Raw genomic sequence first — 25,810 nt, 5'->3', positions numbered from 1 at the left:
TGCTGAAGCCTATCTTGGAGAATTTTGAGCATTACTTTGCCAGTGTGTGAGATGAGTGCAACTGTGCAGTAGTCTGAGCATTCTTTGGCATTGCCTTTCTTTGGGACTAGAATGAAAACTGACCTTTTCCAGTCCTGTGGCCACTGCTGGGTTTTCCAAATTTGCTGGCATTCTGAGAGCAGCACTTTAACAGCATCATCTTTTAGGGTTTGAAATAGCTCGGCTAGAATTCCATCACCTCCACAAGCTTTGTTCGTAGTGATGCTTCCTTATTCTTAAACTTTATAGAAATAAAATCATATAAAAATATTCTCTTTTGTACTGTCTTGTTTACCCACGCTACTCTTGTATTAATTGCTGTGCTGTATTCCACTCTAAAATGCATAAGAATCTCTTTTTTCTACTGCTGATAACCTTTGGAATGTTTCTAACTAGGGGGCTATTATGGATAAAGCTGCTATGTACTTTGTTAGACATGCCCTTTGTTAGACACACACACTCCCTTCTCTCAATATCTAGGATTGGGACTGCTAAATCATGAACGGGGCAATATGTTAAGCTAATTCTTCTTGAGTGATGTAGTATTAACATGGCTTTCTCCAAAGTCCACTGACCTATATAAACCAGAAAAGAATGAGTGCCATTCTTTGGTTAGCACCTGCTGCTGCTGCTGCTGCTAAGTCGCTTCAGTTGTGTCCAACTCTGTGCGACCCCATAGACGGCAGCCCACCAGGGTGCGTCTATGGTTAGCACCTATGCAGATGCTATTTTCTCTCTCCTGACTTCACTCTGAAACTCTAACTTTTGGATGTCATGCATGGTCCAGGCCACGAACTTGTACAAGATATTTGCTTGTGTGACCCTGTGCATATTACAAACCATTTTCAGTTTCAGGTTTTATCTTAAACAATGGCTTTAAAACAGTTTGCAATTCTAAGTCTTGTTGTTGAAAATTACACAAATCTATCAGCCAACAGGATATTTACTTACAGGTGATTCTTATTCTATTACAAAATGTACCTTCCACTGAAATTTTTTGGATCATGGATGCCCCTGCAAAAGCCTTCCTACTGAGACAGAATTAACTGAGAAAACACAGCCAAGTCTATTCTATCAACAAAGTTATAATTTCCAATTCTCAGCCATAGACTATCATTACATTAACTTCTCAGAAAACAGTAAGTTGAATGAAAAGCTTATATACTAGTCCAAAATTTTATAATTAAGAGTATATATAATGCAAATTCACTTAATTTTTCTTGGTAAAGCACTTATGCAAAGTAAGAGAGGAAAGTTTATCTTCATGCAAAGTCAAGCAATGACAAAACTTTAAGGTAGAATGATAATCTCAATAACAAAAATAAACCAAAGTATATATTAAAAACCTCTTACCAAATACTCTTTCATCGTTGATATTTTTAATGCAGAACCACAGGCCTGCTGGGAAGGTACACACAAGAATATGTAGATCAAAGAAGAAAGATACCCAAGTTGTAGGTTGATGCTCAGACACTGATGCAATAATTGGAATGTGTATTTTTGCATACCTGGTATTAAAGAAGTTAACGTTATTTAAAATTAAATGATAAAACAGAAGTTCCTTTTAGGTGAATAAACTTTCTTTGATTGTACTAATAGATATGGTTCCCGTCTCTCCCTCTTCTGGCTTAAAAGTACATTCCAATGTTACTTGCTGTATCTGACACACACTGGTAAAACCAAAATCAACATACTTCCCCCTAAAATTAGAATTATCTAAAGCCAGTTATAAAAGTGTTGGCTCTGACTTCTACCACAAAAATCCTTGCTCAAATAGGAATTTCTTTGGCACTTGTTCTGATGCTGTAAAGAACAATATTGCATAGGAACCTGGAATGTTAGGTCCATGAATCAAAACAAATTGGAAGTGGTTAAACAGGTGATGGCAAGAGTGAACATCAACATTTTTGGAATCAGTGAACTAAAATGGAATGGAATGGGTGAATTTAACTCAGATGACCATTATATATACTACTGTCGGCAAGAATCCCTAAGAAGAAATGGTGTAGCCATCATAGTCAACAAGAGTCCAAAAATGCTGTACTTGGATGCAATCTCAAAAATGACAGAATGATCTGTTTGTTTCCAAGCCAAACCATTCAACACCACAGTAATCCAAGTCTATGCCCTGACCAGTAATGCTGAAAAGGCTGAAGTTTAATAGATCTATGAAGACCTACAAAACCTTCTAGAACTAACAGCAAAGGACGACATCCTTTTCATTATAGGGGATTGGAATGCAAAAGTAGGGAGTCAAGAACTACCTGGAGTAACAGGCAAATTTGGCCTCGGAGTATAGAATGAAGCAGGGCAAAGGCTAATAGAGTTTTGCCAAGGGAACACACTGGTCATAGCAAACACCCTCTTCCAACAACACAGGAGAAGACTACACATGGACATCAGCAGACGGTCAACACTGAAATCAGACTGATTATATTCTTTGCAGCCAAAGATGGAGAAGCTCTATACAGTCAGCAAAAACAAGACCGGGAGCTGACTGTGGCTCAGATCATGAACTCCTTATTGCCAAATTCAGACTTAAATTGAGGAAAGTAGGGAAAATCACTAGACCATTCGGGTATGATCTAAATCAAATTCCTTACGATTATACACTGGAAGTGACAAATAGATTCAAGGGATTAGATCAGACAGAAAAGAGTGCCTGAAGAACTACGGATGGAGGTTCATGACACTGCAAAGGAGGTAGTGATCAAGATCATCCCCAAGAAAAAGAAATGCAAAATGGCTGTCTGAGGAGGACTTACAAAGAGCTATGAAAAAGTGAAAGGCAAAGGAGAAAAGAAAAGATATACCCTTTCGAATTCAGAGTTTCAAAGAATAGCAGGGAGAGATAAGAAAGCCTTCTTCAGTGATCAATGCAAGGAAATAGAGGGAAATAATACAATTGTTTTAGGAAAGACTAGAAATCTTTTCAAGAAAATCAGAGATACTAAGGGAACTTTTCATGCAAAGATGGACACAATAAAGGACAAAAATGGTATGGACCTAACAGAAGCAGAAGATATTAAGGACACATGGCAAGAATACACAGAAGAACTATACAAAAGAGATCTTCATGAACCAGATAATCATGATGGTGTGATCTCTCACCTAGAGCCAGACATCCTGGAATGCAAAGTCAAGTGGGCCTTAGGAAGCATCACTATGAACAAAGCTAGTGGAGGTGATGGAATTCCAGTTGAGCTATTTCAAATCCTGAAAGAAGATGATGCTGTGGAAGTGCTGCACTCAATATGCCAGCATATTTGGAAAACTCAGTAGTGGTCAAAGGACTGGAAAAGGTCAGTTTTCATTCCAATCCCAAAGAAAGGCAATGCCAAAGAATGCTCAAACTACCACACAATTGCACTCATCTCACACGCTAGCTAAGTAATGCTCAAATTTCTCCAAGCCAGGCCTCAACAGTATGCGAACTTCCAGATGTTCAAGCTGGATTTAGAAAAGGCAGAGGAGCCAGAGATCAAACTGCCAACATCCGCTGGATCATCAAAAAAGCAAGAGAGTTCCAAATCGGGAAAGGAGTATGTCAAGGTTCTATATTGCCACCCTGCTTATTTAACTCATATGCAGAGTACATAATGAGAAACACTGGGCTGGATGAAGCACAAGCTGGAATCAAGACTGCCGGGAGAAATACCACTAACCTCAGATATGGAGATGACACCACCCTTATGGCAGAAAGTAAAGAACTAAAGAGCCTCTTGATGAAAGTGAAAGAGGAGTGTGAAAAAGGTGACTTAAAACTCAACATTCATAAAACTAAGATCATGGCATCTGGTCTCATCATTTCATGGCAAACAGATGGGGAAACAGTAAAAGACTTTATTTTGGGGGGCTCCAAAATCACTGCAGATGGTGACTGCAGCCATGAAATTAAAATGCTTGCTCCCTGGATGGAAAGTTATGACCAACTTAGCACATTAAAAAGCAGAGACATTATTTTGCCAACGAAGGTCCATCTAGTCAAGGCTATGGTTTTTCCAGCAGTCTTGTATAGATGTGAGAGTTGGATTATAAAGAAAGCTGAGCGCCAAAGAACTGATGCTTTTGAACTGTGGTGTTAGAGAAAAGTCTTGAGCATTCCTTGGAGTGCAAGAAGATCCAACCAGTCCATCCAAAAGGAAATCAGTCCTGAATATTCATTGGAAGGACTGATGCTGAAACTGCAATACTCTGGGCACCTGATGCAAAGAGCTGACTCATTTGAAAAGACACTGATGCTGGGTAAGACTGAACGCAGGCAGAGAAGGGGATGACAGAGGATGAGATGGTTGGATGGCATCACCGAATCAATGGACTTGAGTTTGAGTAAACTCTGGGGGTTGGTGATGGACAGGGAAGCCTGACATGCTGCAGTCCATGGGGTCACAAAGATTTGGACACAACTGAGGGACTGCACTGAACAAGCACTTCCTAAGTTTGCACCAATGAGTTCGATTACCTTTTGGATGTGTGACTAGCAGAATAACTCATCCAATAAGATATCCTATTGTGGCAATACCTTTCTTAACACAGAGATGGCACAGAGGTGGTTGGTGAGAGACGTGGAAAGGACAGGACAGATTTTCTCTGAAATGTCCTAAGATTCCAAAGTGGGCAAGTATAAGTTTGAAAACAAGAGTAAGTATGACTAATAAAATCTTAACCTAGAATTTTTAACCCAGTCAGAATTAATTAACTTCTACAACTGGGATTTTTCCCTCAAACTCTCTGGTGATGCAAAGGCTGATCTCTGGGAGTATGTATCTGTTAGCTTCAGCCACCCATACATCATTTGCTTATGCCCTTTAATTAGGCTTGACTTGGGGCCTTTTTGGTATTATATCAAAGGGCAGGCCTGATCAATAAAATGTGGTAGGTTTTTTATTGGGCCACATGGAGTAACAGAATAGCAGAATCAAGGGAGAGAGATCAATATCACCAAGAGATATTTTCTTATCCTTAAGAAAACATTTTTAGAGTTAAAAAAAGTATTGAGCTAATGTAAAAATATTTTTTTTATTAACTCATCTCATAAAAGCACTCTTAAAAAATGCAACAAATATCCTCTAGTATATCTGATGGTTAAAAAACACCAAGAAACTTAGATAAAATTAAATTTTTTCTCATATCTACAGCATATGGATTTATAACATAGAATCTATCCTTAAGGGTTAAAAATTAAATATTACTAACAGATGGAAACTTTGAATACATTGGTAAAAACAAAACAAAAAAAATCAATCATTAAAATGGCACGTGATACCTGAAATGTTTTAATAAACAAAAATAAGGAGCTGCCCATAAAGAACAGAAATATGACTTACATATCAAACTACAGGTGAACTCCAAACGGATATTATAACAAAGACAAAATACAACATTTACTAAACTGGCATATGCTAAATATTTTAGAATGTTGCCTGGTATTGACAGTAGATATTATCAATAAAGAAGACAAAAGAATATTTAAATAACATGAGGGCAAATAACTTATCTGCACTTACCCAGTGTCCCACAAGGAATAAAACCTGCCACTCCATGGTGCAATGTAACCTTGGAAGGAAAAATGCAAAGGAAATTCATTGCCCTTTCATTGTTTTTATTGGTTTTATGTTTACTGATTATTTGGACTAATTTTAAGCTAATGTTAAAAGAACTGCCTTAAAAAAAAAATAAAGGTTATACTGTATTTCACACAGCTGGTCATCAGATATAGTAGTAGTAGCGTTAAGCCACTCAGTCATGTCCAACTCTCTGTGATCCTACAGATCCTTTGTGATCCTCTATCCATGGAATTCTCAGGCAAGAATACTAGAGTGGGCTGCCATTCCCTTCTCCAGGGGGTCTTTCTGACCCAGGGATTGAACCCGGGTCTTCTGCATTGCTGGCAGATTCTTTACTGTCTGAGCCTTAGGGATCAAATTTAAAAAATACCCATGGACATTATATTTCCAAAGAAATACAAGCTGACTGAAAACACTGTAGACAGCTTTCCGATTCTTTTAAACTTCTGACTGACTAGTAAAATAAAGATATTAAGAAAGCACTGGATAATTTTTAAAAGTGAGAGGTGTCCAGCATGCCAAATTTAGATCAATTACAAAGGTGATTTTAAACATTTGTGCCTTTTACTCCTGTCAATTAATTCTTAATGATTTTATGAGCTAAGCTGGTACATTAATTTGACATACCTTCAGAAAGAATTTGATTTGTTTCTAGTGACTGGTAAAGTCAGGAAAAGAAAGTAACTTAGAATCCAGCTGACTGAAAACTGATCTGGTTGGCTGTTTAGAAGCAGGAGACAGAGTATATAACACACTAGGGAGGGTAAACCTATGCCGTTAACACTGGAAACTTTGAATTTTATACATTTTGGGCCTTATGAAGAGGATGCTAGAATGTGGATTTAACAGAACCTGAAGCAACAAATATATCGTTTAAAAAAAGAAATTTGTAGTGCTGTTCAGATTTTAGAACCTTTGACTTATTTTCATACTGTTTCTAAGGAAACAATAGCTGACCTACTAGGATAAATGGAACATGTACAAAACTTGCAAAAGAATTTACCTTGTGCAATGACAGAGACAATATTCACGTCCAACAGGTGATGACACCTACCTGTATAAGTCAAATAGATGACACTAAGGAACACAGCACCTGCAGCTAGTGACACGCCCAAAAAGAACAGGGTTTGGAACTCTTGTTTTGTTAGCCGGTCTCTCAGATACTGCAAGAAAGCATAAGCTTGCAGCAATGCAAAGACACCTAATTAAAGAGAAGGTTCATGTAAGTAATCAATGAAGCATTTTTCCAAGAACACTGAGAAACATTAATTTGGAAAACTGAGAATACCCCGTACAATTCAGTGATCTGACATTTCCTTTGTCAAATGACAGGTAACCAATTAATACATCCAAAAAATTCTGTTACATATTTTTTTTTCTAATAAATGAACAGAGAAGTCTGGTGTGCTGTAGTCCGCAGGGACATGACTTAGCGACTGAACAACAATATGCGGTTATTGTTCATAGTTGGGGTGGGTATGTGTGGTTCCGGATTCTCACTGAAAATCTGATGATAAAAGCTATGGATCATCATCATCTCAGGAAGTTAAATATACTGATATTTATAAAACGCTACAAACAAAATGACTGCCCACGGGTTTTCTCTGGGTCATGGACCTTGTGCGGAAATCTGATGAAGTTTTATTCACAGATCTCTCATTGTATCTTGTTATCTGTGACCCAGATTAATGATGGCAAAATGTTCTGCTTTAGGGAGAATTATGTGACTTTATAATCAATATAAAAGCCCTTAATTCTAGTTAGTAGGGATGGATAAAATATTTTAGTAAGATGTAAAGAATATAAAAATGAAATGTTCCATTCCACCTAAATTTGGTAAAATGACAACTCAGTGGTATAATAACTCAGTATACAGATACATTACTATTTAATATTTGTTTATACAAAGCAAATGTTATTTAGTGTTGGCAAAATAGGATGTTTTACCTTCTCAAAACAGCCATACCTGGGAAGACAGGCACTTTCAGAAGCCCAATACCAAAGTCTCAATAAATTCTCCGGTCATATTTTACTAAATTCTCCGGTCATATTTTACAGTGGTGATGTTTTAGAACTAATACAATGAAAATTAGAAACAGCAACAAAACCTCAAAAGAACCCTTCATTCTACTGAAGATCAGCAGTCACACATTCATGGATTCTTCAGAAGAAAGAACACAGATACTTTTCCTACCTGCAGCTGCCATGTGTTCACTTGTTCTGATTGGCTGGAATCCCACAAAAGGTATCTGCATGGATAATATTAGGCCCACAATATAGAAAGTGCTATATGCTATAAAGACAAAATAGGAAACAAGGACAATTTACTATTACCATTAAGTACTTCAAACATAGATATATGCATGATTCATATATTTTTTTAGCAAAGTTTTAACTGAACTTATTTTAATAGAATTTTGAAGTGACTATTCTATTTGATACATATTTGATGATTAATCAATCATACATTATAAAACATATAATTATTTTCTGCCATTTAAAAAAAGTATTATTTTAAGGAGACTGGTGCTGTTTTCTTCTTCTGAAAATGGAATCAAATTTTTTCAATCCATCATTAACAATTGTTGACATGACCCAAGAAGCATGTAAACACCATTCCTATTAGCATTAACACAAAGTATGCATGACCAAATGAAAGCTTATCATTATCCTATATGAGCAGCTTGCAGTCTGAAAAGCTTTTAAGTATTTCACAACCTTTTTATAATCTCCTAATATTTTTGTACAGTAATGTAACCAATTTAAATACTAGTTTTCTATGATTAAAGAACAAAAGAACTAAGTGCACAGAGGTCAAGTCATAAAACAGATTAGTTACAGATTTATTAGGATCTAATAAAGGATATTTACTTTCTGCACTGAATATACTATGTAGTATTCTTGGCTTTTATCAACCTAAGTGTATAGGCAAACTGGGGAGCGGTTACAGCTTGTATGAAGGACTTGTTTTTGCATTAAGGTGTTCACAGATCATTACGGTGAAAGTATTTGGAATAGTCGTAATTAAAACTTACTTTGAAAAAAAGTTAAAACTCTTCTGAAATAAGTAAATGTGAAAAATATTCCATTTATAAAGGTTATTATACACATCACTTTATGAAGGATAGTCAATATTTAGTGTTTGGCAAATAAAGTACTCTACTAGGAAAAAAGACTGCAGGAGAACGGTTCAGCAGACACATCTGTATGCCACACACTGCGCAGCACAGCACACGCTTCTCTCTGCCCAATGCAGCTGAGAGAGAATGCTTATCCACTGCTAAAAGAAACCCATCCATATGAGGAAAGTGATAGAGGCTAATATTTCAAATGTTAAGGTGCCTTCCAAGCTGTCTCATCAGAGAGGATTACAGTATTAGGAAAAGGCTAAGAAGCTTAAGTAAATGTAATAGGAAGGACCGATACATAAAGTTTCTGATGACCTCAAGCTAACAGAGAACTGGTCGAGAGGGTCCTGAGGAACAAACTCATCGAACAATCTACTTTCCAGACACATTAGTGTTGGACTAGAACTACTCTCAATCAGATGCGTGAATGCAAATGCAATAAAAGTAAATATGAACAAGAAATTCTTGACTGTGTGGATCACAGTAAACTGTGGAAAATTCTGAGAGAGATGGGAATACCAGACCACCTGACCTGCCTCTTGAGAAATCTGTATGCAGGTTAGGAAGCAACAGTTAGAACTGGACATGGAACAACAGACTGGTTCCAAATAGGAAAAGGAGGATGTCAAGGCTGTATATTGTCACCCTGCTTATTTAACTTCTATGCAGAGTACATCGTGAGAAACACTGGGCTGGAGGAAGCACAAGCTGGAATCACGATTGCCGGGAGAAATATCAATAACCTCAGATATGCAGATGACACCATCCTTATAGCAGAAACAGAAGAACTAAAAAGCCTCTTGATGAAAGTGAAAGAGGAGAGTGAAAAAGTTGGCTTAAAGCTCAACATTCAGAAAACAAAGATCATGGCATCCGGTCCCATCACTTCATGGGAAATAGATGGGAAAACAGTGGAAATAGTGTCAGACTTTATTTTTGGGGGCTCTAAAATCACTGCAGATGGTGACTGCAGCCATGAAATTAAAAGACGCTTACTCCTTGGAAGAAAAGTTACGACCAACCTAGACAGCATATTAAAAAGCAGAGACGTTACTTTGAAAACAAAGGTCTGTCTAGTCAAGACTATGGTTTTTCCAGTGGTCATGTATGGACGTGAGAGTTGGACTGTGAAGAAAGCTGAGCGCTGAAGAATTGACGCTTTTGAACTGTGGTGTTGGAGAAGACTCTTGAGAGTCCCTTGGACTGCAAGGAGATCCAACCAGTCCATTCTGAAGGAGATCAGTCCTGGGTGTTCTTTGGAAGGAATGATGCTAAAGCTGAAACTCCAGTACTTTGGCCACCTCATGAGAAGAGTTGACTCATTGGAAAAGACTCTGATGCTGGGAGGGATTGGGGGCAGGAGAAGGGGACGACAGAGGATGAGATGGCTGGATGGTATTACTGACTCGATGGATGTGAGACTGGAGTTGGTGATGGACAGGGAGGCCTGGTGTGCTGCGACTCACGGGGTCACGAGTCGGACACGACTGAGCGACTGAACTGATGTCACATATATTTGAAATGCCAACCATTTTGGTTGATGGTGTTCAAATAGCAGTATGTTTCTCTTACAAATCAGCCTGTGTAGATGCACAAAGAGTCAAGCAGGCAGAATTAGGGAAAAAAATGGGAACATCATCATTTTGTGACCTTGAAGAACTGTTGTTGTTATTCAGTCACTAAGTCCTATCAACTCTTTGTGACTCCATGGACTACAGTGCATCAGGCTTCCCTGTTCTTCACTATCTCCTGAAGTTTGCTCAAATTCATGTCCATTGAGTTGGTGAAGCTATTCAACCATCTCACCCTCTGCTGCCCTCTTCTCCTTTTGCCTTCAATCTTTCCCAGCATCAGGGTCTTTTCCAATGAGCTGGCTCTTCACATCAGGTGGCAAAATTACTGAAGCTTCAGCTTCAATATCAGTCCCTCCAATGAATATTCAGGATTGATTTTCTTTTAGGATTGACTGTTTGCTCTCCTTGCAGTCCAAGGGACTCTCAAGAGTCTTCTCCAACACCACAACTCAAAAGCATTGTTTCTTCAGTGCTCAGCCTTCTTTATGGTCCAACTCTCACATCCACACATGACTACTGGAAAAACCAAAGCTCTGACCAGACAGACTTTTGTCAGCAAAGTGAACTACCTTCACTTCACCAACTATCTCTGCTTCTTAATACACTGTCTAGATTTGTCATAGCTTTCCTTCCAAAGAACAAGTGTCTTTCATTTCATGGCTGCAGTAACTATCCACAGTGAGTCTGAAGCCCAAGAAAATCTGTTACTGTTTCCACTTTTCCGGGTATATTCAAAAAGAGACTAAATCTGCTAATATTTTCATTTCAGTGGTTTCATGCAGCTACAGAGGCATTCACTGCATTAGGTAAAGAAAACTTTATAAAGAAGTGGTACACTAGAGTTCAAGTTAATAAAAAAAAAGTGATGGAGATGGGTTCAAGAAAAAGAAACTCAATCTCAAGAAATATAAAAAAGGCCAGGTGGGACTTTAACTTGCAAACACATTACTTTGTAAATATGAGTTAGTGTTAAGCAAATTTCAACTAATAGAAACTGACATGTTCTCAACAATATTTTACCTATAAATATTCCTCTATCCAAACTAACCTCATTTATACCTACTTACTTATTTATACCTACATTGATGATTCAAAGCTAATAAACGTGATAAATGCAGTAATCCGAAGATAACCATTTTCTTTTAAAAGAACTTGATTCATGTCTTCCCTATTTTTATCTTTTTTGGATCAGTGATACTGAGATGTTTACATAGAGGGCTGTATGTTCTACTTCATAGTACTCTTTAATACACAAATATTTCCATTGTTACAGGCCCCAAATGGAGTCAGCAGTGCTGAAATTCAAGACTCAATACCCAATCCTAACTGTAGTCACAACCTTCCCCAGGAATACTATTCTACTAGGTCGGCATGGAATGTTCTGTCAGCACAAATCACGTAATTCTTTCTAACCCCCACTGCCCAAAGAAAGAGGAGGGAATCTGCCACAAAGACCCTTTCCCTCCCCCACCACAGGTAGGTTACCTAAGCCTGAAAGGCTTTTTTGGTTATGAATTCCTTGTCTTGCCTATAAAAATCTTTCCCTTACTGTGGTTCTCTGGAGCTCCTTTCTACTTGGCTAGATTAGTGATGCTGCCCAACTTATGAATCATTAATAAAGCCAATTAGATACTTAAAATTCAGTCAGTTGAATTTTGTTTTAAAAAAAAAAAATTCCAAGTTCATCTTGCTTAATACTGCCCTTCTTCTTGAACCTGTAAAATTAGACATGCATCATACCTCAATTTAAATCCCATTTACAAACCCATGTTTTTAAACACAGAAAATAAGAATTAGCAATACGTATAAACAAACAGTGAAACTAGAAAACAGTGAAGTAACCCTCAATTCTTAAACCATTCTCCAATGCAAAATGAAAACGTGTTTTTCTCAAGTCTTTGTACCATATGTTTTAAAAATTATCTCTTTAATTCATTCAAATATTAAGTTATGGTCTATTATGGTCAAGACATTCTAAAAATACAAGCTGACCTTCTAAGAATCAGATACCCAATTTGGAAAACCACGCATGCACACAAATTACCGCAATACAATGGAGCAAGTACATGCGACATTGGTGAAAAAACCCTGGCTCTGTAAGAACTTAACGGAGGGCGAGAGCTCTGCTTCCTGACCTGGACGTTGAAGACGCACGAGACACCGCCTGCGCCCTTCTCCGACACGCCCAGAGCCCCCTCAGCAGGCGCACAGAGCAATCGTCCTCCACCAGTTCCTCCTCCAGACTCTGAGACTTGGCCAAACTATGGCCTGCATCTTCACAGCCTTCTGCCCATTATCTTGACCTACATGTTTTTACCCTTTAAACCAGAAGAATAAAGCTTTCTTTCTATCAAAGTAGTGAGTTCTAAGGAAACAAACAAGACCAATAGTGTGGTAAATCATTCATTACATCATGACAATGTTACCACACTGCCATCCTGTGGAAGTATAGTTACTGGCAATTTACTCCTGCAGATCAAACTTCCAATCTGTTAGAATTCCCCTCAAATTATCAATAGGAAGATATATACAAAGTCTGTTAGCTTATTTGTAAGCAAAGAAAATCTCTTTGATTTGGGACAAATAGTAATCTTCTAAAACAGAACCTAAACATCTTTTCACTTTTACAGTACTTTTTTCAAGGGTATTGGGTGGGACTAGATTGATACAGAAAAGAAACAAACCACTGTTCTTGGCTTAAGGTGCACAAACGAGCTGGTTTGTAAAATAAAAGGCACCAAAAGGCCTGATTCGAGTACCAAGGAAATGCCCAGTTTTCAAGAAGCTCTTGCTGTTCCCCAAAGTAACCTTTAAGTACTTTCTTTCTCCCTGACAAAGCATCACAATTTAAGTTGACAGCACCCTTCATGCTTTTAAAATACTATTGTACGTCCCTTTATGTAAATAAAGTTAGAAAAGGTTTTGTGAATATTATATTCCAGTTAACTCTAATCTACTATGAAATCACCTTAGGATTCGCTCTATCTCCTGGGTGATATTTAATAGAAAGGGCTGGCAAAACATTTTCTCTCTCAACCACAACAGCACTAACCAAAAGAAACAGAAAATACTTTAAAACTCAACCAGTTTTGCTTTATTATTAATAAATATGATTAAAGGTTTACAAGACTGTTGAAATCTTTGATTAACAAAGATATTTTACTGTTTGGTTACTGTGAATGCTGATAAATAAAGGGAGTGAAAGATAAGAAACATACATGAAATTACAGCTTACAAGACCCCCCCCCAAAAACACAAAACAAACAAACAAAAACCCTCCACAGATTCTTCTTGACCAGCAGAGAGAAATATAATGACTAACAGATACCCAAGAGAAAAAATAATTTTTCTTTCTCAAGGATGTGGTTCATTATAAACTGTATTGAATGAATCTTTTAAACTATTTTACAAGCTCTATTTTAAGAGCAGGAAGAAGTGACTTGTGCAAAACATCTGAATGGAGACACAATGACAATTTTAAAAATAGCAAATATACCTAGTACTGATACTTAAAATGAAATCAAGCATAGGATAGCAAAAAGAACAACAAAGAAATATAATTTAAAAATGTAAGATGATGCTCCTTGGTAACTTCTAGAGCTGAATAGAAATGAGGAGGGTAGGGAAGTTAGACTTTGCTAATCTAACTTCACTTCCTTTAGCTCTTCTTCCTCTTTCTGATTCAGGGGCATTTCACAAAGGTCTATCCCTCAATCTTTTCCCTAACTCTGTCCTCCTGACCATTACATTTTTAGGGCCCTACATTTTTAAAATTAAACAAAGAAACTCTCAGTTCTTCCCCATAACCATTTAATTTAAAAACATTTTTTCCTTATACCATTCCAAAACAAAAAGCTCAGAGTTATTGTTTAATCCATCATCTTCTTTTCTGGATTCCAATGCTGGCTTATAGTGTTTTCAGGGTAACGAGATATATAATCACATGTTGATATATTTCTACAATAAGGTAATTATTTATATGGTAGGCAACACAGTTACAATGATTTTTTGCATCACAGGGTATTGAGCCAAAATATCTACATTTAGGCTTCAGCTCCATTACTAGCTACATGATCCTGAGCAAATTGTCTTCTCTTGTTTAACAGGACCTATCCTCAATGTGAGGTTGTAAACAGTAAATGAGTTCAATACATGCAAAGAACTTAGGACAGCTCATGGTGTATAAGAACCACCTGATATATATATGTACTATTTCAGTGGTGATTGTTATAAAGTATGCTGAAGTGGGTATAAACCTAGTTAGCAGATTATAACTTTTTAAAAATACTGATATAACACATACTAAAAAAACCCCACCCTTTTAAAATGTACCACTGAGTGGTTATTATAGTCACAAAGTTGCGTGACTATCACCACTATTTAATTCTAGAACATCCCCCACCCCCCGCCCGCAAGAAACCCCGTATCTATAAGCTGTCACTCTAGTCCCCAAACTCTTGGCAACATCTGAACCAACTTTCTGTCTCTAACCTGCTTGCTGTCTTTATAGATTTGCCACCTCTGGACATTTTATACAGAAAGAATCCTACAATATATGGCCTTTTGTGTTTGGTTTATTTTACTTAGCACAATGTTTTCAAGGTTCACGATATAGCATGTATCACCTTTATTCCTTTTCACTGCCGAACAACATTCCACTGTACGGAGACACCATATTTTATCCATTCATCAGTTAATGGACAGTGGGTTGTCTTCAGTTTTTGGCTATTATGAACAATGAATGCTGCTATGAACATTACAAGTTTCAGTGCAAGTATATAATTTTCAATTCTCTTGGGTATATACCAAGGAGTGGATTTGTGGGTCACAGTAACTTTTAAGTTTTTGATAAACTGTCAAACTACTATGGTTTTTAATCAAGTAAACAGCTTTATTATGTTAATGTCTTCCAACATTATTATAATAGAATTGTATTACTTCATTATAAAGACACTGGTTTCAGATGACAACTTCTCTGTGATTAATACAACCTACAACCTATAAAAGTTCTGTCTCTATCACAGAAAGTGAGTTCTAAGATTCAAGACACCATCTATTACTAAGCATCTTATTCTAAAGATGTGTTCTAAAACCTGCAGAGCAAATTAAAATCTTGCAGACAAAAACCCTCAGTCTACACTACGGTCTGAATGTTTATAAACCCAATACCCGAGGAGAGGGTGTTAGGAGGTAGCCTTTGGGAAGTGATTAAATAATGAGGTCACTGGGGAACAAGCACCTTTTTAAAAGCGGCCGAGAGAGCTGGCTCATTCCTTCTACCATATGGGGACAGAGACGGTATCAAGCTAAGAAACAGGAGAAGAACCCTCAGAAGAATGTAAACATTCTGGTGCTTTCTAGCTTCCAAACTGAGAAATTTCTCGTTTATAAACTACCCAGTCTGTGGCATTTTTGTTATAGCAGCTTGAATGGATTAAGACAGTGTGCTGTATATTATTCAGAAAGGGCTTTCAAAAGCTTATCAAACTGTTAAGATGCTCAGTCTCTTGCAAGTAAGGTGAATCAGAATAGTGTGTATATATAATGTAATAGTGTGTATATAGTGCGTATGTATCATTTCCCCAAATTAAAAAAAAAAAGGCTGGTAAATATTGAGACTTATTTTGCAAAAACAAAACTAATTAAGGAAAAATTGATAATAACACACTTCAGTAAAAATGCCTAACCCTCCTTATGAATACAAAAAGGCAAAACACTGTAAAGTTAGCTTTATTACTCATAGGTAATACCAACCAAACAGCAATGAAAGAATGTATACGAAACACCTCTTAGAAGTTGACAGATATCAGAAGTCTAATCACTTACCTATGTAGACTCTCTTGCTGTATCTCTGCATCAGTAACAACACAAATACATGCAGTGGAATAAGGTTGATAATAAACACATAACCACCCCAAGCAGAGACCTATGAGTAAAGAAATGCTAAGTTAAATAATTTACATATTTGCTTCTTAAAGTAGATAAATTCTGCCACAAAAGTCTAAACATGAACACTAGGATTTTCAGCAATTTTGAGATGCTTCAAAATAACCTATTTTTTCTATAACATATAAATAACCTACTTTTTGTTTACTGATAATTAAAACAACACAATCCCATAATTCCAATACACTTTTCCATATCCACTGATATCCACTAGAGGAATGGTCAAATTAAACTTATTAAGAACACTGAGAACAGTTTGTGAATTGGCAAGAAAAACACTGTCACAGAGATACAGACTTTAGAATACATATCATAAACTTTTAAAAGCAAAAAACCCTTTGCTCTCCCCCATTTTTTATGGTAAATACATTACAAGAGACTTCACAGAGAGTAAGAACAATGGACGTTAACATCACTCAACACCTCAACTAAAAGGAATACTCTGATGATCTGGATATCCTTTGTGATCCTCAAGATAAAAGGTGCTACCTTGGGTATAAATTTCTTCCTACTAATGGATACAAACCAGGATCCCAGTTTAATGTTTAGCCTGTATCACAAAGCTAGAAAAATTCTATTTATCAGTATGTTCTGGTCTAAATTAATAAAGATCCTAAAGATTATGCTTATTCCAGACCCAAAGAACTTATTATTTTTTAAGAACATTCAATTCAGTAACAATAATAAGGTCTGTCAAGATCAAGTTCTTACATGTGCTCTAATAATGAAAAGCTTGATAGAACCATTTGAATCAACAGTCACCTTAGGAGACTATATGTTAACATACATTCTAACAATGTTTCAGTCATGTGCTATTTTTTCACCAAAGACAACATTCCTCTGGTTGAGCTCCAGTTCTACCTGAAGGACTTCTGGTTATTTCTAAAATTTAAGTCTAAACTTAGAAGAGAGTAAGTTTGCTATTACTGAGCACAATGTGCCTAGGACACATTAATTAGGCACATATGTCCTAACCTTTAACCACTTTAAAAGGGCCATGGATAATTTGGAAACACCAATTCCATGACATTTGTTTAACAACCAAAAAAAAGTTACCTAAGATTATCATTAGTTTTCAGCATAAGAAAACCATATAGGCTGTGGTGTGAAAAGAAAGGCAGGAGATTAAAGAGGTGATACTGAACTCCAATCTTAAGTAACCTGTTGAAAAAAATTAGACAAGCAGTTCACAGGTTAACCCATTATTTACAAAACGTTGTACAGCTGAAAGAAAATTTTTGTGTTCACTTGCTTGCAAATATTATGTTTTGGGAGATTGAGTATTAGTCCTCCATCACCCGTAAAGTAGAAGTCCATACAAGACCCTGAAGATAGGAGTAGGGAAGAAAATGGTAGTAAGGAAAGAGAATGCATGAAATAAGATCTTAAAGACTTCAGGAGAAAGGAAGTGAAGAACTGCCCTGACTGAGAAGGCACTGGTCTAGTTGCCGAAGACTTAGACCTCATGTATTCAGTTTCAAGTATGAAATCTTACCATATAGAAATACGACAAGCAGCAGCACATCGTCCAAAAAACTGACCCAGTTTTTACAGATTTTACCTAAAAAACAAACAAGCAACTGATATAAAAATGTTTATCAATGTTCCTGTTGATTGAAAAAAGGTTAAGTGTTTAGTAAACTTGTATTATAAAAAGCGAAAATTATTCTTTAAAAAGGGTAATGAGATTACACAGATACTTAGATTCACTTACTAACACTGGATAGTAGTCAGACATTTTAGGAGTAGCTTTGATTTTTTTAGCTATGTAGTTTTTAGTAAAAAGAATCATATCAAAAGAAACAATGTATATTTTTCCATTTGTTCTACTTTCTATCTCAAAATGATTAATATCAACAAATTAAGATTTTAAACTAAAGAATAAATTTGTTTAGTAACTCTACATTTTTATATGGCAGGTTTGCTTAGACCTAACACGTTAATCTGTGGTTTTTCTTCATCTGAATGTGACCACCTATATATCAATATTAATTATGAACATTCATTTCTGAAAACAAATTAAGCTGGAAATTTTATGATATCACAATCAACATCTTCATTAAGTTTATATTCTTAAATTTCTAGAAGACCTAATGTCAGTAAAATTCTCAATTACTCTCAAGACAACAGTCTGTAAACAAAGGTTTAAAAAGCTGACAAATGTCTATGGTCTAAAAAGAAACTAATCAAAGAGTTTATATGTTCACCTGAAAGAGCATAATACCTTAGCACCTTCAGAAACAGAATTTAAAATTTTAAAAGAATAAGCTCTGAATACTTCTGCCAAGAGCAATGGGTCATCTTTAAGATGAATCAAGTGAGGGTCCTAAAGAAATGATAGACATAAGGCCCATTATAAGCAATCCTGTATTAAGAGCTATCTTTATGTCCTGATATGATAGGAAGTTCAACTTAACGGTATTATACAGAGTTTATTTCAAGGAATTCTTATTTTCAAAATGGTCTTCTATTAGTACATTAAAACAAACCACAGGTGACATCAACCTTTGGGGAAATTGTAACAAAAAAGGAAGGGAAAGAGGAAGAAAAGAGAAAACATTCCTAATTCACAGCACTTCGAGCTGCCTGAGACCTCTAAAAGACTATGAAACACTGCTCGGAATTCAGAATTCAGTGTTCCAAAACACTGCTCGGAATACAGTGCACGTGTATGCCAAAATATACTCTGGTCTTCTCCCCCAAACCATGCCAACTTTGAAAAGGTTTCCCTTTGGACAGGGTAAAATAACGGGTCCTATGGGGAGGGGATATGTTAAAATATTTAAATTTTTTAAAGCAAGAAAATTATAATCTGGAAGTTTGTTTTATAACTTTATTCATATACTGAAAGCCACTGAATTGTATACTTTGAAAGACTAAATTTTATAGTATGTAAATTATTTCTCAAAAAAAGTTTGTGCAGTGAAGTTAAAATAGTCCATAGTGGGAAACTGCTTATATTAGAAGTGTATGAGTGCTCAACTGTGCCTGACTCTTTGCAGCCCTATGGACTGTAGCCTGCCAGGCTTCACTATCCGTGGGATTTTCCAGGCAAGAACACTGGAGTGGGTTGCCATTTCCACTTCCCAGCCCAGGGATCAAACCCGCATCTCCTGAGTCTCCTGCACTGGCAGGTGATTCTTTATCACTGAGCCACCACCCAGGAAGATTCCTTCCATTACAAGAGATGATCTCAAATGACTAATATAATGATCTAGAAAAATTTAAGCAAAAACTGAGAAATAAAATAATAAAAAGAGATACCATGTTCTGAGATGACACTCAGAAGTATTATGCTGTATGAAGTAAGTCAGACATAAAGGGCCACCCTGAACTGTCTGTTTCTATAACATGGCATTCCGGAAAAGAAACTCCCAGAGATAATACAGACAGAAATCAGATCTGTGATTGCAAGTAATACAGTTTAAGGACAAGGCTGATTACAAAGGCACAGGAAGAAACTTAAAATGCCACAACTATAGGATGCAATGTGGTGAGAAGTATTGTTCTAAGTACTATTCTATCTACATTAGCTCTATTTTTGGTGATAGTAACAATGGAAACAAACATTTACTCATCCCTTTCTGTGTTCTTACAATGTTCTGTACCTTTACATGAATTAGCTTATTTAAACCATATGAGGTAAATTTCTTTTTTCACTTTGCAACAGGATTTTATTTTTCCTTTATATCCATTATAGTGTTTGAAACCTAAAGAAATCATTTATTCCCTCAAATTTGGATGTGTATAAAAGTATCACTTGTCTTTCATTTTATAACTGATGAAATAGACATGGAGGAGGTTTAAACAACTCCAAGTGATAGAACTGGAATTCAAACAAAGAGGAAGATGATCCAAGAAAAACAGTGAAACAAACTATACTTGAAACTATAATCAAAGACAGCTTTCCAGAAATAAAAATAAACAATATATTGTGTTGAAAGGGTTTACCATTTCCAGGAGTACCAACTTTGGTACATATCTTAGGAAATCTATTAGATTTCAATGCTATATAGGTAAAAAACAAAAAACAAAAAACTCATTATTTCTTCAGAAAAAAAAAAAAAAGACATATCTTATGAAACACATAAAATTAGGTTAATAGTAAGAAGCAAAATGATGGTAGTACAACAATTTTTTGTTCAAAAATTTAAAGTAAAGAACAAATGACCTAGACCTTTCTATCTAGCCAAACTCACATATGAGACCAGCAATACCATGTATAAAAAAGTGTAAATGACATTAAAATACAAAATACTATATATTAGTTTATAAAATATATTACATACTTAATAATATGTAATACATAACAAAAGCCATATATGAAAATTACAGTAAATATACTCAATGGTGAAAGACTGAAGTTTTTCCTCTATGACCAGGAAGAAGACAAAGATGCCTACTTTCACCACCTCTATTCAACACAGTACTTAAGTCTTACTCAGAGCAATTAGACAAGAAAAATAAATAAAAGGCATCCAAATTGGTTGGAAAGAAGTAAAATCACCCTTGTTCACAGATATGATCTCATATGAAAAAAGCTCCCCCATACAAAACCTGCTAGAGCTAATAAATGAACTCAGCAAAACAGCAAGATACAAGTCAACACAGAAAAAATAAATAAATAAACCCCACTGCTTTTCTATATACTAACAGTAACAGATAGCAATGCAAGAAGGATATTACAAAAAATTTCCAACAGCATCAAAAAGAATAAAATCAAACTAATGAAAAAGACTTGCATGATAAAAAGTGTAAAACACTGTTTAAAGAAAACAGAAATGGAAACACCCCATGATTATTCATGGACTGGAAGATGACAATACTACCCAAAGTAATCTACAGAGTCAATACGATCCATATAAAAATTCGATGATTTTTTCTTTCCAGAAGTAAAAACCCACCCTAAAATTTATATGGAAACTCAAAGGACCCCTAGTAGCCAAAGGAATCCTGAAAAAGAACAAAGAGGATAAACACCTCCCGATTTTAAAACTTACTCCACAGCTAAAGAAATCAGTGTGGTGTTGGCATGAAGACACATATATACTGAGAGGTCAATGGAACAAAATAAAAAACTCACAGACTTTTGTATATGTGGTCAATTGATTTTCAATAAGGGTGCCAAGTGTTTTCAATGGGGAACCACAGTCCCTTCAGTACACAGTGCTGAGCAAACTGGACATCAATATGCAAAATAATGAAATTGGACCCTTACCAGCATATACAAAAACTAACTCAAACAGACCTACTGCTAGTAGGAACGTAAAATAGTACAGTTGCTACAGAAAACAATATGGTGGCTCTTCTCAAAAAACTGCAATAGGACTCACCCATGACCCAGCAATTTCACTTCTGGGTATATACCCAAAATAACTGACAGCAAGGTCTGTAAGAGATATTTGTATACCCACGTTAGCCAAAACATGGAGGCAACCACACTGTCCATTGACGAATGGATAAACAAAAGGTGGTATACAGATACAACGGAATATTATTTTCAGCCATAAAAAAGGAAATTCTGACATATGCCACAGCATAGATGAATCTTGAGGACATTACACTAAGTGAAATAAGCAAGCCAGCCAAAAAGAGACAAAAATGTACAATTCCACTTATATGAAATACTTAGCAGCTGTCAAAATCATAGAGACAGAAAGGAGAATGGTGGTGGGTCAGGGGTTGGGGAAGATTAAAATGGGCAGTTAAGGAACACGATGGCGATGGATGGTGGTGACGACTCTGTAACATTATAAATCTACTGAATGCTAAACACTACTGAACTCTATATTTACAAATGGTTAAGATAGTATATTTTATGTTACATATATTTTACCACAATTTAAAAACACACACAAAAAACCCAAAGCAACAACCATGAGATACCACTTCATACCAACAGTCAAGTAAAACAAACGAAAAAAAACTAGAGCAGGGGGGAGTTTTGGTGAGGATCAGGAGAAATTAAAATCCTCATACACTACCAGTGGAAATGTAAAAGGGGGAAACCACTGTGGGAAATAGTCTGGCAAATCCCCCAATTCCACTCTTACATTACATGGAAGAGAAATGAAAATATATGTATGTCCACACAAAAACGAGTACACAAATGTGCACTGGCAGTATGACCCCTAATAGTTAATACTTGAAAACAACTCAATGTCCATCAGCTAATGGATTTTAAACATGTGGTATATATACACTGGGGTTGAAAGGGAAAGTGTTACTTCCTCAATAATGTCCAACTCTTTTGAGACCCTATGGACTGTAGCCTGCCAGGCCCCTCTGTCTATGGAATTCTCCAGGCAAGAATACTGGCGTGGGTTGCCATTCCCTTCTCCAGAGGATCTTCCCAACCTGGGGATCAAACCCAGGTCTCCCGTATTGGAGGCAGATTCTTTACCATCTGAGCCATCAGGGAAGCCATACAATACAATACAATGCAATGCAACGGGTTATTCAACCGCAAAAAAGAAATACTGATACATGTCAAAAATAACAAAGATTATGCTAAGTGAATGTACTGTTTATGTGGATTTTACCTACGTGAAATGTCCAGAATAATAAGTCTTCAAACAGAAATTAAAAAATAAGGAATGGGGAGGTTCAAGATTTCCTTAGGGGGTATAAAATGTTCTGCAAGTAAACAGAGGATACCAAAAGCTGTGTATGCGAGACAGCAAAAGAGACACACGTGTACAGAATGGACTTTTGGACTCTGTGGGAGAGGGAGAGGGTGGGATGATTTGGGAGCATGGCATTGAAACATGTATACTACCATGTAAGAAAAAAATTGCCAGTCTAGGTTAAATACAGGATACAGGATGCTTGGGGATGATGCTGGTGCACGGGGATGATCCAGAGAGATGATACGGGGTAGGAGGTGGGAGGGGGGTTCAGGATTGGGAACTCATACACCTGTGGCGGATACATGTCAATGTATGGCAAAACCAATACAGTGTTGTAAAGCAAAATAAAGAAAAAAAAAAAAAGGTTGAAAGTGAATTTATGTCATGAATTTTGTCTCAATTTCTTAAATTTTTAAATGATGAAAGGTAATTAACATGCCAGTTAAGGCACTACTGCAATGGTTCAGACTCATGCTATTTTTTTAAAGAATAAAAAAACTATTTAAACAGTAACACTTTTGCATTTCATAAAGCATGAAAAAATTTTAAACTATGACAAAATGCAAATGACAGTAATACCTGGGTGATGGTTTCTTTAGTTTTCTGTTTTTAAATTCCCAAAAGATAGAATATATTATTTTAAAATTTTATTACAAAAAGTTTCAAACATACAGTAGAGAATAATAGCCATCCCAACTTCCAAATGCAAATAAAACATATTTGCTCTAGATGATCTTATTAAAAAAAAGTTTTTAACAGACATAGTTGAACCTCCCCCTTCATACTTCCTTAGTATCACTCACCCATACTCAAGAGTAACCACTATCATAAAGTTGGTATATATGGATAAATGCCATATTTTTATACTTTCATTATAAATAAGTATAAACTGACAATATACAATATAGTCTGTACTACTTAAAATTACTGTATGTATTCTACCTCAATTTATTTTTCCACTTGGCTTTATACTATCAAGATCCAGCCATACATATTGTCAAAATATATACTTAATATATGTTAAATACTATGTATTGGTTAAAAGACCTCAAAAGATATAGCATACATGTAATAAAAGTACCAGGAGAGGAGAGAAAGAATATTTGAAACAATAACTGATAATTTCCCCTAAATAAAGTCAGAAACCAAACTACAGATTCAGAAAGCTCAAATGTTAAGCAATAAATAAGAACCAACCACACCTAGGCGTATCTTTTTCAAACTACAGAAAATCAATAATGAAAAAACCCTAAAAGAAGCCAGAGGTAAACACACCTTACCTCTAGAAGGACAAGGATAACGATCACATGACCTCTATTCAGAAATCAGGCAAGCAAGACGAGATTAGAGTGAAATATGTAAGAACTGAGAAAGGAAAAAAAGAAAAAATAATCTAGAAATTTGGGCCTGGTGAAATTATGCTTCAAGACTTTCTCAGATAAATGAAAATTGAGGAAATTTGTTGACAGCAGACTTGTCTTGCAATAAAACCTAGAAGTTCTTTAACAAGAAGGAAAACAACACAGATCTGAATCTAAAGAAAGGAACAGCATCAAAGTCAGAATAAGTGAAGGGAAATTAAAAACTTTTAGTTTTCTTATTCTTAATTGATTCAACACATAAGTTTATTGAAAATAATACCAACAATGTAATCTACTATGTACGTATTACATATGAAAGTAATGACAGTAATGATACAAGGATTGTTTTGATACTATAAAGTACTCACACTGCCTATAAAGTGGTACATGCAGAGTTCAGATATATAGCAGGTTTAGTTCCAGACCACTACAATAAACTGAATATTGTAGTAAAGCCAGTCATACAAATTTGTTTCCCAAGGAATATGAAAGATATGTTTACACTAAGCTGGAGTCTATTATGAGTTGTTGTTTAGTTGCTAAGTCATGTTTCTTTTGCTATCCCCATGTACTGTAGCCCACCAGGCTCCTCTGTCCATGGGATTTCCCACACAAGAACACTGGAGTGGGTTGCCATTTTCCTTCTTCAGGGGATCGTCCCAGCCCAGGGGTCGAACCTGCAACTCCTGCACTGGCAGGTGGATTCTTTAGCACTGAGCCACTTGGAAAGTCCCCAATATTAAGAGTACATTATGTGTACTAAAACAACACATAATACTTTAAAGAATACTTTCTTGCTAAAAAATGCTAACCATCATCTGAACCTTTAGGGAGTTATAATTGTTTTGCCAGGGTAACATCAAAAATCTGATTACAGATCACTGTAACAAATATAATAATGAAAAAGTTTGAAATATTGTGAGAAAAACCAAAATATGACAGACATGAAGTGAGCAAATGTCTAGTGCTGACAGACTCACTTGATGCAGGGTTGCCACAAACCTTCAATTTGTAAAAATGCAGTATTTGTGAAGTGCATTAAAACGAGGTATGCCTGTATAGTATTCTTTGAAAGTGAACTTCAATCAGTTGTGTATGTCTGCTGCAAACTCTATGGCAACCACTATAAACAGTTTAAAAAAGCATAACTGATGTGCCAGAGAGAGAGAAAGCAGAACACAAGAAATGCACAGTTCAAACCACAAAAGGCAGAAAAAGAATAGAGAACAAGAGTACCAAACAGAAAACAGTCACATGTGTGGTAAATATTAAATCAATTATAGTCAAGAATCACTTTGAACGTCAATGGTCTAAATGCACAAATTAAAAAACAAATTGTCAGGGTGCATCAAAAACCAAGACCCAACTATATGTTGCCTACAAGAAACCCACTTTGAATATAAAGATACAGGGCCTCACCTGGTTGCCCAGTGGTTAAAAATTCACCTGTCAATGCAGGGGACATGGGTTCGACCCCTGGTTTGGGAACTAAGATCCCACTGAACCCAAGTGGCACGACTACTGAAGCCTGCCCGTCCTGGATCTCGTGCTCTGCAAGAAGTCCAC

The 25,810-nt window shown here is 36.1% G+C and overlaps 1 protein-coding gene across 1 annotated transcript in view; it reads right to left on the bottom strand.

The window, feature by feature from the left end:
* Positions 1 to 25,810, bottom strand: part of STT3B (STT3B, catalytic subunit of the oligosaccharyltransferase complex) — a 100,694-nt gene that overhangs the window by 15,409 nt on the left and 59,475 nt on the right. Inside the window, exons 4-9 of the mRNA XM_018038213.1 lie at positions 17,750 to 17,815; positions 16,135 to 16,234; positions 7,801 to 7,899; positions 6,661 to 6,807; positions 5,547 to 5,595; positions 1,393 to 1,547 (exon numbers count right to left, since the gene is read on the bottom strand). Coding sequence (XP_017893702.1) covers positions 1,393 to 1,547; positions 5,547 to 5,595; positions 6,661 to 6,807; positions 7,801 to 7,899; positions 16,135 to 16,234; positions 17,750 to 17,815 — 616 coding nt within the window. The remainder of the gene's footprint in view (positions 1 to 1,392; positions 1,548 to 5,546; positions 5,596 to 6,660; positions 6,808 to 7,800; positions 7,900 to 16,134; positions 16,235 to 17,749; positions 17,816 to 25,810) is intronic.

This window comes from Capra hircus, chromosome 22 (assembly GCF_001704415.2).
Source record: "Capra hircus breed San Clemente chromosome 22, ASM170441v1, whole genome shotgun sequence".
In the NCBI taxonomy this organism is placed as follows: Eukaryota; Metazoa; Chordata; class Mammalia; order Artiodactyla; family Bovidae; genus Capra; species Capra hircus.
Note: the sequence above shows the minus strand (reverse complement) of the source record. Positions and strands in the feature narration are given on the sequence as shown.